The sequence below is a fragment of the Coregonus lavaretus genome (assembly GCF_964263955.1).
Source record: "Coregonus lavaretus genome assembly, chromosome: 5".
In the NCBI taxonomy this organism is placed as follows: Eukaryota; Metazoa; Chordata; class Actinopteri; order Salmoniformes; family Salmonidae; genus Coregonus; species Coregonus lavaretus.
The window spans coordinates 65,288,376-65,302,499 of record NC_139992.1 but is presented as its reverse complement, the minus strand read 5'-3'; the positions used below and the strand labels follow the sequence as shown (position 1 = coordinate 65,302,499).

Sequence of the window (14,124 nt, the reverse complement as noted above, 5' to 3'; positions counted from 1 at the left end):
ACTGTGGTCCCAGCTCTCTTCAGGTCATTGACCAGGTCCTGCCGTGTAGTTCTGGGCTGATCCCTCACCTTCCTCATGATCATTGATGCCCCACAAGGTGAGATCTTGCATGGAGCCCCAGACCGAGGGTGATTGACCGTCATCTTGAACTTCTTCCATTTTCTAATAATTGCGCCAACAGTTGTTGCCTTCTCACCAAGCTGCTTGCCTATTGTCCTGTAGCCCTTCCCAGCCTTGTGCAGGTCTACAATTGTATCCCTGATGTCCTTACACAGCTCTCTGGTCTTGGCCATTGTGGAGAGGTTGGCGTCTGTTTGATTGAGTGTGTGGACAGGTGTCTTTTATACAGGTAACGAGTTCAAACAGGTGCAGTTAATACAGGTAATGAGTGGAGAACAGTAGGGCTTCTTAAAGAAAAACTAACAGGTCTGTGAGAGCCGGAATTCTTACTGGTTGGTAGGTGATCAAATACTTATGTCATACAATAAAATGCAAATGAATTACAAAAAAATCATACAATGTGATTTTCTGGATTTTTGTTTTAGATTCCGTCTCTCACTGTTGAAGTGTACCTATGATAAATATTACAGACCTCTACATGCTTTGTAAGTAGGAAAACCTGCAAAATCGGCAGTGTATCAAATACTTGTTCTCCCCACTGTATGTATTGTCTGTGGTGTCATTTTGCTTTAAAACAAAGTCTGCAATTCTTCACAGAAATTGTTTAAGATGAGTGCTGTTTAGAAAAATACACTTTACTGATCCATATCCACCCTGGCTTTTAATTACTTGTATGTAGATTTACTGTTGTTTACTTTATTGTTGCTGAAGCAACTAAGCTGTTTAACATATTTGTTCTGTCTGTGTAGTGTTGTGGATGGGAGGGTGGCAGTACAGTACATATGAAGCATGGTCAATGTAGCATCTGCAGTTGTTTCATGGGTGTAAAGGACCGGTTCGCTGCTCTGCTGCACAAATAGCTGTATCATTTAGTCAATGTTACAATGACATTTTTTATGTTACAATGACGTTTTATATGTAAAAACAATGATTGTTTCACTCAATATCTGTAACAAAAAGTCTGTAACAAAAAACTCAAAAATATATATTGACATTGCAGTATTTAGTGCTCTGCCTGTATCCTGTGGACAAACTAATGTTATTTGTCTAAGTTGGAATTCAGTCGTGCTTTTGTCATGTGTCAAGACCTACAGTCGAGGTAGTTTCTCTGACTGTGTTTACACAGGCAGCCCAATTCTGATATTTTTTCCCACTAATTGGTCTTTTGACCAATCACATCAAAAATATTTTCACATCGGCTCTTTTTCAGAGCTGATCTGATTGGTCAAAAAGGCCAATTAGTGAAAAAAAGATCAGAATTGGCTGCCTGTCTAAACGCAGCCTCAGAAGAACTGATCAGTCTGATCAATGTTTGACAACTGTTTAAGATGACGTGTGGAATTGTTTTGCTTCTATAAGACCATCAGTCATTCCAAAGAAAATTGACTATTTGTGTAATTTCTGGTCAAATATCTTTTGAAGGTTGTGTATGACACAATAGGACGTTTTGCCTGCTCTGGGAATGTGATATTACTTTCACAAAGAAGGTTTAATGTTGGAAGATTTCATCCTCCAATCATTTAGCATCATTCTTTCTGTTGACAAGAGTAACTATTTAGTGTTGTGAATTCAGATATGGGTCTCTTATGTCATTATGATGTGTCATTGCATTGTCTTTCCGTCTTACTCTATTTATCATAAATATGTGACAACAGTGAGTCAATAAACAACTTTTCATTGAACATTAGATTTTTCTGAGTAGTTTAATATTAAATCATTTTTATCAAATGTAATTGCCATGACAGATTATGATAGAATTAGGGCATGATTTGATCTTCCTGAATGAGAGCATTTTTGGTAGTTTACCTGAAATGACAGTTTATTGTGTATGTCATCTATTTATCCCCTGCAATGATTCATAATTGTACTGTGGTTCAGAAGGCATTACAGCTAACTTGACAATTATAGCAGATTTGTCCGTTAACTGGAGGAAGTAAGCCATGTCACCTTGGCTGTTTGCAGCACTACTCAGATGAGTCAGCCACTCCTGAATGTGCTGTGCTTGGGTTTAACTGATTCTCCATTATATTCTACAGCACTGTGACTGAGAACATGGACAGTCATATCGTGTCAGTTAGATGTGGCTTTTTTTTAGACATTTCAGAACTCAGGCTTGATTTTCTCAATGGTGAAATGACTTACTGAGAAAAGTGTTAATGTGCTCAAACAAATTGATTTGCATGTTCTGCAGAGTTGAGTGAAAACTGTGTCATAAAACCACTTACAGTAGGACCCATACTTTATAAACTCCACTGCTCTCTCTTGGGTGAATACTTTATAAACTCCCCAGTTCCAGTCACACACTGCAGGGTAGGACAGGAGTTTCCCCCGCAGGGCAGGACAGGAGTGAATATCCAACTAGGTAAGGCCTATCTCAACAACTGACTGTAAACTTCCTACATTCAGATAATTGGTCAATTAATATCCCAGCAACGTAAAGCTGATCAGCCCAATCTAACATTTCAAACATTAGTGTGGATATGTTGAGACTTTTTTCGTTTGTTTAACACATTTGTCTTGATGATGAAGTATTGCAATATGTTAAGTGTGAAAATGACAACCATCATAATGACATTTCTAGTTGCCACTCATGGGATGCGTCCTAAATGGCACCCTATTTCTTACTTAGGCTGCATTTAGACAGGCAGACCAATTCAGATTTTTTCCCCCCACTAATTGGTCTTTTGACCAATCAGATCAGCTGTGAAAAAGATCTGATGTGATTGGTCAATAGACCAATAAGTGGAAAGAATATCAGAATTGGGCTGCCAGTGTAAACGCAGCCATAGTGCACTACTTTTGACCAGAGCCCTGGTCAAAAGAAGTGCACTATATAGGGAATAGGGTGCCATTTGGGATGATTCCCTTGTCTGTACACAGTGTTACAGTGGAGGGAAATTCTACTGGCCAGACAGTCCTGCTAAGGGTCACACAGGTTCAATGGGCAAGAGGGGAAAGCAGTGAGGCAACACTGCTGTTCATTGGTCTGTTTCGTGAGGAGGGTATTACCAGGGGGTTCATATTGGGCCTGTCCCAAATGGAAACCTATTCCATACATGATCCACTACTATTGACCAGAGCCCGCACATAGAGCTCTGGTCAAAAGTGGTGAACTTCATCCCAAATGGAACCCTATTCCTTATGGAGAGAAATTATGTTCCTATTTGACTAATTCCTAATTCATTTGTTTTGTGTCCCAAACACATCATACAGTTTTGGGGTGCTTGAATGGAAATGGTAAGGTACTGTCTGTATGATCATAAAATACATATTGTTCTTTATCTTGTAAAAGGTATGAGGAAAAAATACTTCACTATCAAAGAACAATATACATTTTGTATCACCTGTGAGACTCTGACTTCTTTAACACATCACATATCAGACATTGATTTTAGTCTTGACTGTTGGCCTGTGTGTGATTTCCTCTTGGATCAAACCACGTCTGATGCCTTCTAGCCATTGACCCATGCTGTGTGTTTGTAAAGCAAGTCTCTAGCCCCGAGCGAAAGCTTGCTTTTGTCTGTCCTCACAAGACAAATCTCTTTGCTTGGCGGACCGGAGAGGCTCAGGTTGACTCCAACCCATTCAGAAAACAGAAACTGGAGTGAGTGGAAGCAGGTGCTGATGTTAGTCTAGACCACAGAGGTGGCAGTTTTTCATGCATTGCTGATTTCTGACAGACCATAAATTGAATTGCACAGACTGCACAAAAAAAAGGGGGCTGTTGTAAGCAGATTTATTTTCCTGGCAGACAAACGGTTCACAAGAAAAATAAAAACATAAAAGGGTGAGGTAGAAAAGAAAGTGAGTGAGGGCTGTGGTCGGCTAACACAGGAGCATCATAATCACATGGTGTGGATTTCCGCTTTGGCACATTTACTTTAAGCTGCACAGCAGGGGCAGGGACACACACCACATATACAACACATGCAGAGTTACTGGACTGTACTAGCTGTACCAGAGCTACACTATGGTGCTGTGAAGAGAGAGAGAGCTCCACTCAACCATGCAATCCACCACGAACTTCAATGGGCTCCTGCGACAGGGCAGCCAGGACAGTTACATTATGGAGGGCTCTCTGAGGAAGAAGGGTCGTCTATGGTATCGGCGATCTCTGAAGGGACACCATGACAAACCCAGTCAGAATGGGGGGACTAGTCCCGGGACTCTGCCAAGAGGCTGGAAACAGGTAAGCGAGAAACCTTGGAGAGAAACAGGAAAGAGTTACGTTTTACTGTATATCAATTGTCATGTAATCTATAAGTATTCTTAGAGGTCATTGATAGTAGAGATGACAAAACTGTTTCAGCGTGGCATCAGAGAGGTACACATTAACATGTACTGTACAACCACAACAAAACAGACAACTTGGTACACATTAACATGTACTGTACAACCACAACAAAACAGACAACTTGGTACACATTAACATGTACTGTACAACCACAACAAAACAGACAACTTGGTACACATTAACATGTACTGTACAACCACAACAAAACAGACAACTTGGTACACATTAACATGTACTGTACAACCACAACAAAACAGACAACTTGCAAAGACAAAAAGCCTTTTGACAAATTGTAATCTTTTGGTTTACGTTGGAGACAAACTAGTTCACTAGCAGGAAAAATACCTGGAAACTTAGTGTGTTGTGTTGTAATTTATATGTTTACGATGAAAATTACCAAGAATGTAAAGAGACTGGTGTCCATCTCGTATATTTTACATGGAATTAAATAAATATTTGCTGAACTGTGACCAGGTTGAGATTCCAAGAATAGCTATTTTCACTGTTGTATTTAAAAAATATATACTATACAAATATATTAAATATACATTTTACTTTCCAGTCCAACAGAACCCGCTCAAACTCCTTGGTGGATTACTCTGACCCTCAGAGGTAAATACAGCCCTCTGTCATTCGGAATAACATTTACACTGTTAACACTATGATACATACACAATTGTTCTTAATGACCCAAGTTATGACCAGTCTGTAACCACATTTCTCCTGAACATATAGGACTACTGTTATAATGCAAAAGCAAGACAATGAGACGTTTGGATTTGAAATTCAGGTACGACATTTAATCCGTTTTCAAATTAAATTCTGTTTAGAATTTATTTTAAAAAATACATTCTCAAAAACATGCTTTAACTGCGCTGTCAGTCCTGCCCAGTGACAGTGTGACCTCCTGTTGTAGACATATGGTGTGCAGCTGAAGAACAGCACGGCGGTGGAGATGTGCACATTTGTGTACAAGGTGCAGGACGACAGCTCGGCTGAGAGTGCAGGCCTGACCGCCGGTGAGACACCCACTCACTTCCTCTCCCTATGGCCCAGACTCAGCTTCAACGCTGTGCAGTATGGTTTTCCCACAGAGAGATTTCCTCGTTACACTCATTACAATACATCTAACTTTCACATATAGAAAGGCCAACAAGTCAAGGTCTAACTTCTCACATTCTCTGTCTCTCTCTAGCTCTCCCACAAACACGATTTTATCTCGGCACATTTATTGTGGTCGACGTTTTCGTACAATACTTTTTAGAGAAATTATAATTCTACAATGCTGATTTTGGGTCAGTCAAACACCCAGCACCACAGATGAGAATAAGCTTGGTTGTGTGCGTGTTAACCCTTTGAACATATCTCCCACACTCTCTCATTCTCTCTCATTCTCTTTCTCTCTATCTTCCTCTCGCTGTTGTTGTGCATGTAGGTGACGTTATCGTCACCATCAATGGGGTCAGCATTGAGGGCACGAGCCACCAGCACATCGTTGACCTGATTCGAGAATCCACCAACTTATTACAGTGAGTAAAACCAGCGATGACACCCAAAACCAAAGGGTTACTGTCGAACTCTGAAGAATGTGAGAAAAACATTGAACATAGAAGCATTTTTATAAAACCTTGATATTGGTTTCAACCTTGGTATAGTATACTGAATCGCTCCCTCTAGGAAACATAAAGCTGTTCTATTCTATAGAAGTGTCAGTATTATCTGTAGGATGTGTATGTCTGCTTGTGCTCATCTTGTCTCTGTGTAATCTCAGGATGGAGACGGTGTGTGGGACGGTGGTGAAGAGAATTGAACTGGAGAAGAAGATGAGCTTGCTCAAGGTGTGTCTCTCTTACAGGGCGGATGTTTGGCTTCAATAACACATCATAGTTGAATAGACCTTACAGTGGGAAATATGGGTGGTATGCACTGTGCAGTACCACATAACCCCACCCAAACAAAGGAGTACACATGACAAAACTATAGACCGGTTCTATATAGCTATTTATAAACTGGGTGGTTCAAGTCCTAAAGGCTGATTGGCTGAAAGCCATGGTATATCAGACCGTATACCACGGGTATGACAAAACATTACTTTTTACTGTTCTAATTACGTTGGTAACCAGTTTATAATAGCAATAAGGCACCTCGGGGGTTTGTGGTATATGGCCAATATACTGTACCACACGGCTAAGGGCTGGATCCAGGCACTACACAATTCCATGCACTAATCCTACTGTAGATGAATTGGGTAACAGGGAAACACACCATTATAAAGGTTAAGTTAAGTACTGCATAGCTGACCTCAATCATGTCTAATGTATAGCTGAGTCAATCATGTTTAATTGTTATATCATTCTGTTTTTTGTCCACACAGCATACCCTGGGAGAGAAATGGGGGGAGTTGCAAGCGCTCACATTACAGGAAAAACGCCTTACGCGAGGTGAGGCGTTTTGCCCAGCTGTGAAACCACAGAACTTCCTGTCTCATTAGTTGATGTGAAAATGACAAGTAAACGCTGAGGTGCATTAACGAGCTCCGTTTACAGTCATTGTGACGCATTAACTGAGAAGTAATTGATCTACAAATGTCCTGTCAATCAACCACATCCTTTACAGTGCACATTAATACTGTGGTTGGAGAAGTCAACTAACTGCCCTTCCCTTGTCTCCAGGTAACCTGAATGACAGTTCTCTACACCCCTCTATGGACTCCCTGATGTCTCTATTGTCTCCGTCTGGACACAGTGACCACTACGGCCACCGTTTCTCCAGTGACAGTAGCTGCCGGAGTGGGATGATGGATGACAGTGACCTGGCCAGTGTGTTTGGGGACCTGAGCTCTCCCAGCCCCTGCAATGTGGCCAGTCCAGATGATAGCTGCTTCTTCTCCACAGACTTCCCCCAGGAAATGCCCAGGGCCCCAGCCAGCCTCAGCCTCAACCGTACCCGCAGCGGTAGCGGTAGCTTGGCTGGCAGCAGTGGCTCCCTCTCCTCCCCCTCCCCTTCTTGGGACCCCTCCAGAGCCTCCTCCCTGTTCGGGACACTCCCCAGGAAGGCTAGGAGAGCCAGCTTCCGCAAACACATCCTGAAGTTCATCCCTGGATTCAACCACTCAGTGGAGGAGGAGGACACCTGACCTGAGTTATGAACGAACACTACAGTACATCTGTGTCTGATGTGATGTTCGATACAAACATTTCCTGCTGAGACTGAGGCATTGCTAATATGGCCACCGTACCCTTGGCTCAGGATTAGCCAATCAATGAGCATTATTGGGATGAGAAGCATTAGGAGGAAAAGAGAAATCTCCCTTTGACAAAGGCCTTCAGTTATCTCTAGATACTGTATACATGATGGAGTGCTTTTGTTACTGCTGCACAATATTCTGCTGATTTTTTCTTGACAATAATCATAATGAGACAACAGCATTAATCCTTATAACAGTAACAATTATTTGTAATAAAGAACACGGGAACTCAGTCCATGTGTGTGCAGCCAGTGCAACAAAGATTGTGCTTGCCATTTCTAGAATGTTAATGTGACCATTGTATGTAGGTGATAACTGAGAGACTGCATGAAAAGGCATGATCTTCCTGAATTCAACATATTGCTTGTATATAACTTGAGAAGTGTTATGCTTTGCATATTTGATGCATGCAATGAAAGAAGTTCTCAGCAACAGTCTGTCAGGTTTGTCTCAAAAGAACGAGTTCTAAACCAGGTAGCTAACTGCACAATTCAAAACAGGATGTGGGCAGAGAAGGAGCTACATTCTTGACTATTTTCATACCCATAACCAAGTTTCAGGTTATCTACAACTTACTTTCAGTATTGATAGTTATACTACAAATAAGAACTGTGTTTCCTCTAACTCATGGCATTTTAACAGAGTGCCATTGAACTCAATTGTTTTGAATTCATGCTTGATGTGTGCCATTTGCTGCTTTTATTAAGAATCAAAGATATGTTTGAAATTCCCTGAAGACAAGTGACTGTAAAATTGTACACAAATAAACAGTGTATAGTTGGTTCCTAAACTGTCACTATTTACATACTGTCTTCTTCTATTGTTTAAGTACATCAATGTGAGTGACATTTTTTCTGATATTTCTTCCACTGATTAACATCCACTAGATGGCATTGCAAGCATTTTAAAATGCTTAGGATTTTGAATTATATCAGAACATACAGTACAATACCACACTGTAAAAGGAGAATGAAATTGAGGTTCACAATATCTTGCCAAATGTGATGTCAATAGTGTCCAGATGGCTTATCTTAGGACCAGCAGTGGGGTTCTGAAACTAAGTGAGGCGGCAGGTAGCCTGGTGGTTAAGAGCGTTGGGCCAGTAACCAAAAGGTTGCTGGTTCGAATTCCCAAGCTGACTAGGTGAAACATCTTTCATTGTGCCCTTGAGCAAGGCACTTAACAGCGACTTACAGGAGCAACTAGGGTTGATTAGAGCGTCTGCAAAATGCAAGTAGGACAGTTAAAGGAAATGTACATTCAGTACTGTTGACCTACACCAGTAGATTGAAATCTCAAAGCACAACATTGGGGCACTCCATGCTTATTCTTCCAGACAAGGGGAGAAAGTCTAAGACCAAGGGAGACCTGATTTACCCCTTAATAAAAACACGATGGTGTTCTCCGTTTTGCACTACGACCCTTCCTTTCTCTTACGTTCTCTTGGAGTCAAATGAGTAGAAGACAGTAAACAAAGAAGAGAGCTGCTAAAAGAGAGAAGGAGGGAGGGACTGAGACAGACAGAGCATACAGTATGGAACATTTAGCATCTCTTTATACAGTCACAGCTATATTATATAATATATCCCATTTAGCAGACGCTTTTATAGAAAGCGACTTACTGTCATTCGTGATATGATGCAACTTAGCCAGCAACGGTAGGTGTTCTTGTTGCCATCTCTTAAGGAACCCTTAAGCATGCAACATGTGCACTCTTTACTCTGTAGCTTACCCTGCTTTACACAAGTAAACCTACAGGAGAATGTTAATCTAGTCTCAGAATGTCACAGGGAGAAGGTGGTCACTCAGAATGGATTAAACTAAACAATCAGTACAATCAGTTCACTTGTCCAAGTCACACAGACAAAGAACCATTTATTGGCCCAACACAAAACCTCTGTTCTTCATTGGCTCAAACATGCTTAAAGAATTACATCGCACACTAGTACAAAAGACAGCTCGGCCTCACATCATTGATTAAAATGCAGGATGGTACTCTCCCTTACTATCCAGCGGGATAACTCGGACTGAGAATTAGTATTTTGATTGGACGACTGGAATGGATGACCGCATTGGCTGGCTGAAGAAGCACAAACTGTCTGGCAACTGATACGACAAATGCTCTACAGGATAAACAAAAGAGGTGGACAATTGACGACGTCAGAGAAGTCTGATTATTTCAACACCACAAAGGGGGTCAAAAAACTATTTTGAACAAACAATTAACATGGACAGAGAAGAGAGCATTCCTCCTTCACTGGACCTGGAAGTGGATGGGATGGAGGGGAATATGAACAGGGTGGCATCCCAGGTGGTGGAGATCATCAGTGGGATGAGTCTGGGAGCCATCCAGTCTCTGGAGCAGGCTGTGGAGAGAGCTATGGAGGAGGAGGGAGATGACTCTGTGTTCTATGATGAGGGTGATGCTCCATTAGATTGGGAAGGAAGGTCTTGTCCCTTGGTCTGTGGTTCCACAGAGAAATCAGCTCAACCACAGAATGGGAAGGTGAGCCTACTCAAGGCTGAGACAGCCGGTGTAGTCATGGAGAATGGGATGAATGGAACAGGGAAAGATCCCATTACTGATGGAGGAGACACTCGTAGCTCTGCCCTTTCGGATAAGGGTGATACTGGGTCACTTCAGCACACCAACAGTGCCCTAACTGAGCCCCAGACATCGACAGCCCAAACAGAAACATTGGCAGAAATCCCAACTCAAACACTTGCAGAGCCCCAAAAACATCCAGTGCAGGACACATTGACGAACAAAGGTAAGACAATCTGCATTATACTGAGAATTATTGTATAGAATAAAGCAAAATTGTCAGTATCGATAATCCGGTGCATTCGTTCCACAATGTTGGTACAGTGAGGGAAAAAAGTATTTGATCCCCTTCTGATTTTGTACGTTTGCCCACTGACAAAGAAATGATCAGTCTATAATTTTAATGGTAGGTTTATTTGAACAGTGAGAGACAGAATAACAACAACAAAATCCAGAAAAACCCATGTCAAAAATGTTATAAATTGATTTGCATTTTAATGAGGGAAATAAGTATTTGACCCCCTCTCAATCAGAAAGATTTCTGGCTCCCAGGTGTCTTTTATACAGGTAACGAGCTGAGATTAGGAGCACACTCTTAAAGGGAGTGCTCCTAATCTCAGCTTGTTACCTGTATAAAAGACACCTGTCCACAGAAGCAATCAATCAATCAGATTCAAAACCCTCCACCATGGCCAAGACCAAAGAGCTCTCCAAGGATGTCAGGGACAAGATTGTAGACCTACACAAGGCTGGAATGGGCTACAAGATCATCGCCAAGCAGCTTGGTGAGAAGGTGACAACAGTTGGTGCGATTATTCGCAAATGGAACAAACACAAAATAACTGTCAATCTCCCTTGGCCTGGAGCTCCATGCAAGATCTCATTTCGTGGAGTTGCAATGCAATGATCATGAGAACGGTGAGGAATCAGCCCAGAACTACACGGGAGGATCTTGTCAATGATCTCAAGGCAGCTGGGACCATAGTCACCAAGAAAACAATTGGTAACACACTACGCCGTGAAGGACTGAAATCCTGCAGCGCCCGCAATGTCCCCCTGCTCAAGAAAGCACATATACAGGGCCGTCTGAAGTTTGCCAATGAACATCTGAATGATTCAGAGGAGAACTGGGTGAAAGTGTTGTGGTCAGATGAGACCAAATCGAGCTCTTTGGCATCAACTCAACTCGCCGTGTTTGGAGGAGGAGGAATGCTGCCTATGACCCCAAGAACACCATCTCCACCGTCAAACATGGAGGTGGAAACATTATGCTTTGGGAGTGTTTTTCTGCTAAGGGGACAGGACAACTTCACCGCATCAAAGGGACGATGAACGGGGCCATGTACCGTCAAATCTTGGGTGAGAACCTCCTTCCCTCAGCCAGGGCATTGAAAATGGGTCGTGGATGGGTATTCCAGCATGACAATGACCCAAAACACACGGCCAAGGCAACAAAGGAGTGGCTCAAGAAGAAGCACATTAAGGTCCTGGAGTGGCCTAGCCAGTCTCCAGACCTTAATCCCATACTGTGGAGGGAGCTGAAGGTTCGAGTTGCCAAACGTCAGCCTCGAAACCTTAATGACTTGGAGAAGATCTGCAAAGAGGAGTGGAACAAAATCCCTCCTGAGATATGTGCAAACCTGGTGGCCAACTACAAGAAACGTCTGACCTCTGATTGCCAACAAGGGTTTTGCCACCAAGTACTAAGTCATGTTTTGCAGAGGGGTCAAATACTTATTTCCCTCATTAAAATGCAAATCAATTTATAACATTTTTGACATGCGTTTTTCTGGATTTGTTTGTTGTTATTCTGTCTCTCACTGTTCAAATAAACCTACCATTAAAATTATAGACTGATCATGTCTTTGTCAGTGGGCAAACATACAAAATCAGCAGGTGATCAAATACTTTTTTCCCCTCACTGTAAATCACCATATAACCAGATTTATAAGCAGATTTTATATTATTTAGTACACTACAATGAGAGAAAACTCAGAATATTAAATTGTTCTGAGAACAAGGGACATAAATGTGTACTTTTGCATTTAAGCTTCTGCTGCACACAAGATGGAGGTGAAAGATACACAGGAGCAGGCACCTGTTACTACACCCCTGTCTGTACCTGAGGAGGAGGCTCAGTTGAACAGGGAGGCAGAGGCCCCATGCTCCTCTGGTGACGAGCCCAACAGTGTGAGTCAGGATGAGGAGGACACAGACAAAGGTTCCCAGGATTCCCTGGCCTGTCAGGGTACAAGTTCCAAGTCCTCAGAAGGACAGAAGTCTGGCCGGCCCCGTCGTAAGAAATCCTCCGACCACAACACCAGCTCCAAATATAGCACTGTCTCCTACAGGAAGATACGCAAAGGTAACACTCGTCAGAAGATCGATGAGTTTGAGTCCAGGATGATGAATCTATAACATTACATCAAGTTAATATCTGGAAGATGCTGCAGCTTTACTTCAACTGCAAGGAGCTGGATGGGGCATGCTAAACCAGTCGCTATGCAAATTGGAATAACGATAACCTGTTATCATTGGTTGCGTCTGTCTAATACACAATCCTAATAGATTTTGAGTTTAACATATTTCAAATATTGACATTTTACTGTAATGTTATGTCCCTACTGAAGCCAAAAGAATGATCGACATGTAAAAAGTATGCGTTTTCACACACTTGAAATGACTACTGATAGGAGCTCAATATGCATAGTAGTATTGTAACATAATGGATCGAATATAATTTGTTAAATATAATCCCCAGAATTAAAGTTATTTCATTTGAAAATAATAGTGGGGAACATTTGATTATGTAAGGCAGGTATTTGATTAGCAGATAAAAAAACGAGGCTTGGGGACCTAGTAATCCTTCTAGCAAACATTAAGACTTGCATTCCCAGGGGCCCCTGGCCTGTAAAGATTTCAATACACTTCGGTAAGCACTGCAAGTATGAATTTCAGGTGATCAACCCTATATGTGAAGTTCTGCTATTTAAATACAGTGGGGGAAAAAAGTATTTAGTCAGCCACCAATTGTGCAAGTTCTCCCACTTAAAAAGATGAGAGATGCCTGTAATTTTCATCATAGGTACACGTCAACTATGACAGACAAAATGAGAATTTTTTTCTCCAGAAAATCACATTGTAGGATTTTTTATGAATTTATTTGCAAATTATGGTGGAAAATAAGTATTTGGTCAATAACAAAAGTTTCTCAATACTTTGTTATATACCCTTTGTTGGCAATGACACAGGTCAAACGTTTTCTGTAAGTCTTCATAAGGTTTTCACACACTGTTGCTGGTATTTTGGCCCATTCCTCCATGCAGATCTCCTCTAGAGCAGTGATGTTTTGGGGCTGTCACTGAGCAACACGGACTTTCAACTCCCTCCAAAGATTTTCTATGGGGTTGAGATCTGGAGACTGGCTAGGCCACTCCAGGACCTTGAAATGCTTCTTACGAAGCCACTCCTTCGTTGCCCGGACGGTGTGTTTGGGATCATTGTCATGCTGAAAGACCCAGCCACGTTTCATCTTCAATGCCCTTGCTGATGGAAGGAGGTTTTCACTCAAAATCTCACGATACATGGCCCCATTCATTCTTTCCTTTACACGGATCAGTCATCCTGTTCCCTTTGCAGAAAAACAGCCCCAAAGCATGATGTTTCCACCCCCATGCTTCACAGTAGGTATGGTGTTCTTTGGATGAAAACTCAGCATTCTTTGTCCTCCAAACACGACGAGTTGAGTTTTTACCAAAAAGTTCTATTTTCGTTTCATCTGACCATATGACATTCTCCCAATCCTCTTCTGGATCATCCAAATGCACTCTAGCAAACTTCAGACGGGCCTGGACATGTACTGGCTTAAGCAGGGGGACACGTCTGGCACTGCAGGATTTGAGTCCCTGGCGGCGTAGT

General features: G+C 41.9%; 1 protein-coding gene across 1 annotated transcript; it reads left to right on the top strand.

Moving 5' to 3' along the window:
* Window positions 1–4,026: 4,026 nt before the first annotated feature.
* Window positions 4,027–8,471, top strand: cytip (cytohesin 1 interacting protein). Its single transcript, XM_084162257.1, has 8 exons — window positions 4,027–4,309; window positions 4,977–5,026; window positions 5,150–5,204; window positions 5,331–5,433; window positions 5,850–5,943; window positions 6,186–6,252; window positions 6,789–6,855; window positions 7,087–8,471. The coding sequence occupies exons 1-8, from the start codon at window positions 4,127–4,129 to the stop codon at window positions 7,548–7,550; spliced, it is 1,083 nt and encodes a 360-aa protein (XP_084018383.1). The 5' UTR covers window positions 4,027–4,126; the 3' UTR covers window positions 7,551–8,471.
* Window positions 8,472–14,124: the final 5,653 nt, after the last annotated feature.

Excerpts from the sequence above, each read along its gene's own strand:
- cytip (XM_084162257.1), top strand. The coding sequence starts at position 4,127 with ATGCAATCCACCACGAACTTCAATGGGCTCCTGCGACAGGGCAGCCAG. Across the intron at positions 5,434-5,849 it reads GAGTGCAGGCCTGACCGCCG|GTGACGTTATCGTCACCATC; the intron begins GTGAGACACCCA and ends TTGTGCATGTAG. Across the intron at positions 5,944-6,185 it reads GAATCCACCAACTTATTACA|GATGGAGACGGTGTGTGGGA; the intron begins GTGAGTAAAACC and ends GTGTAATCTCAG.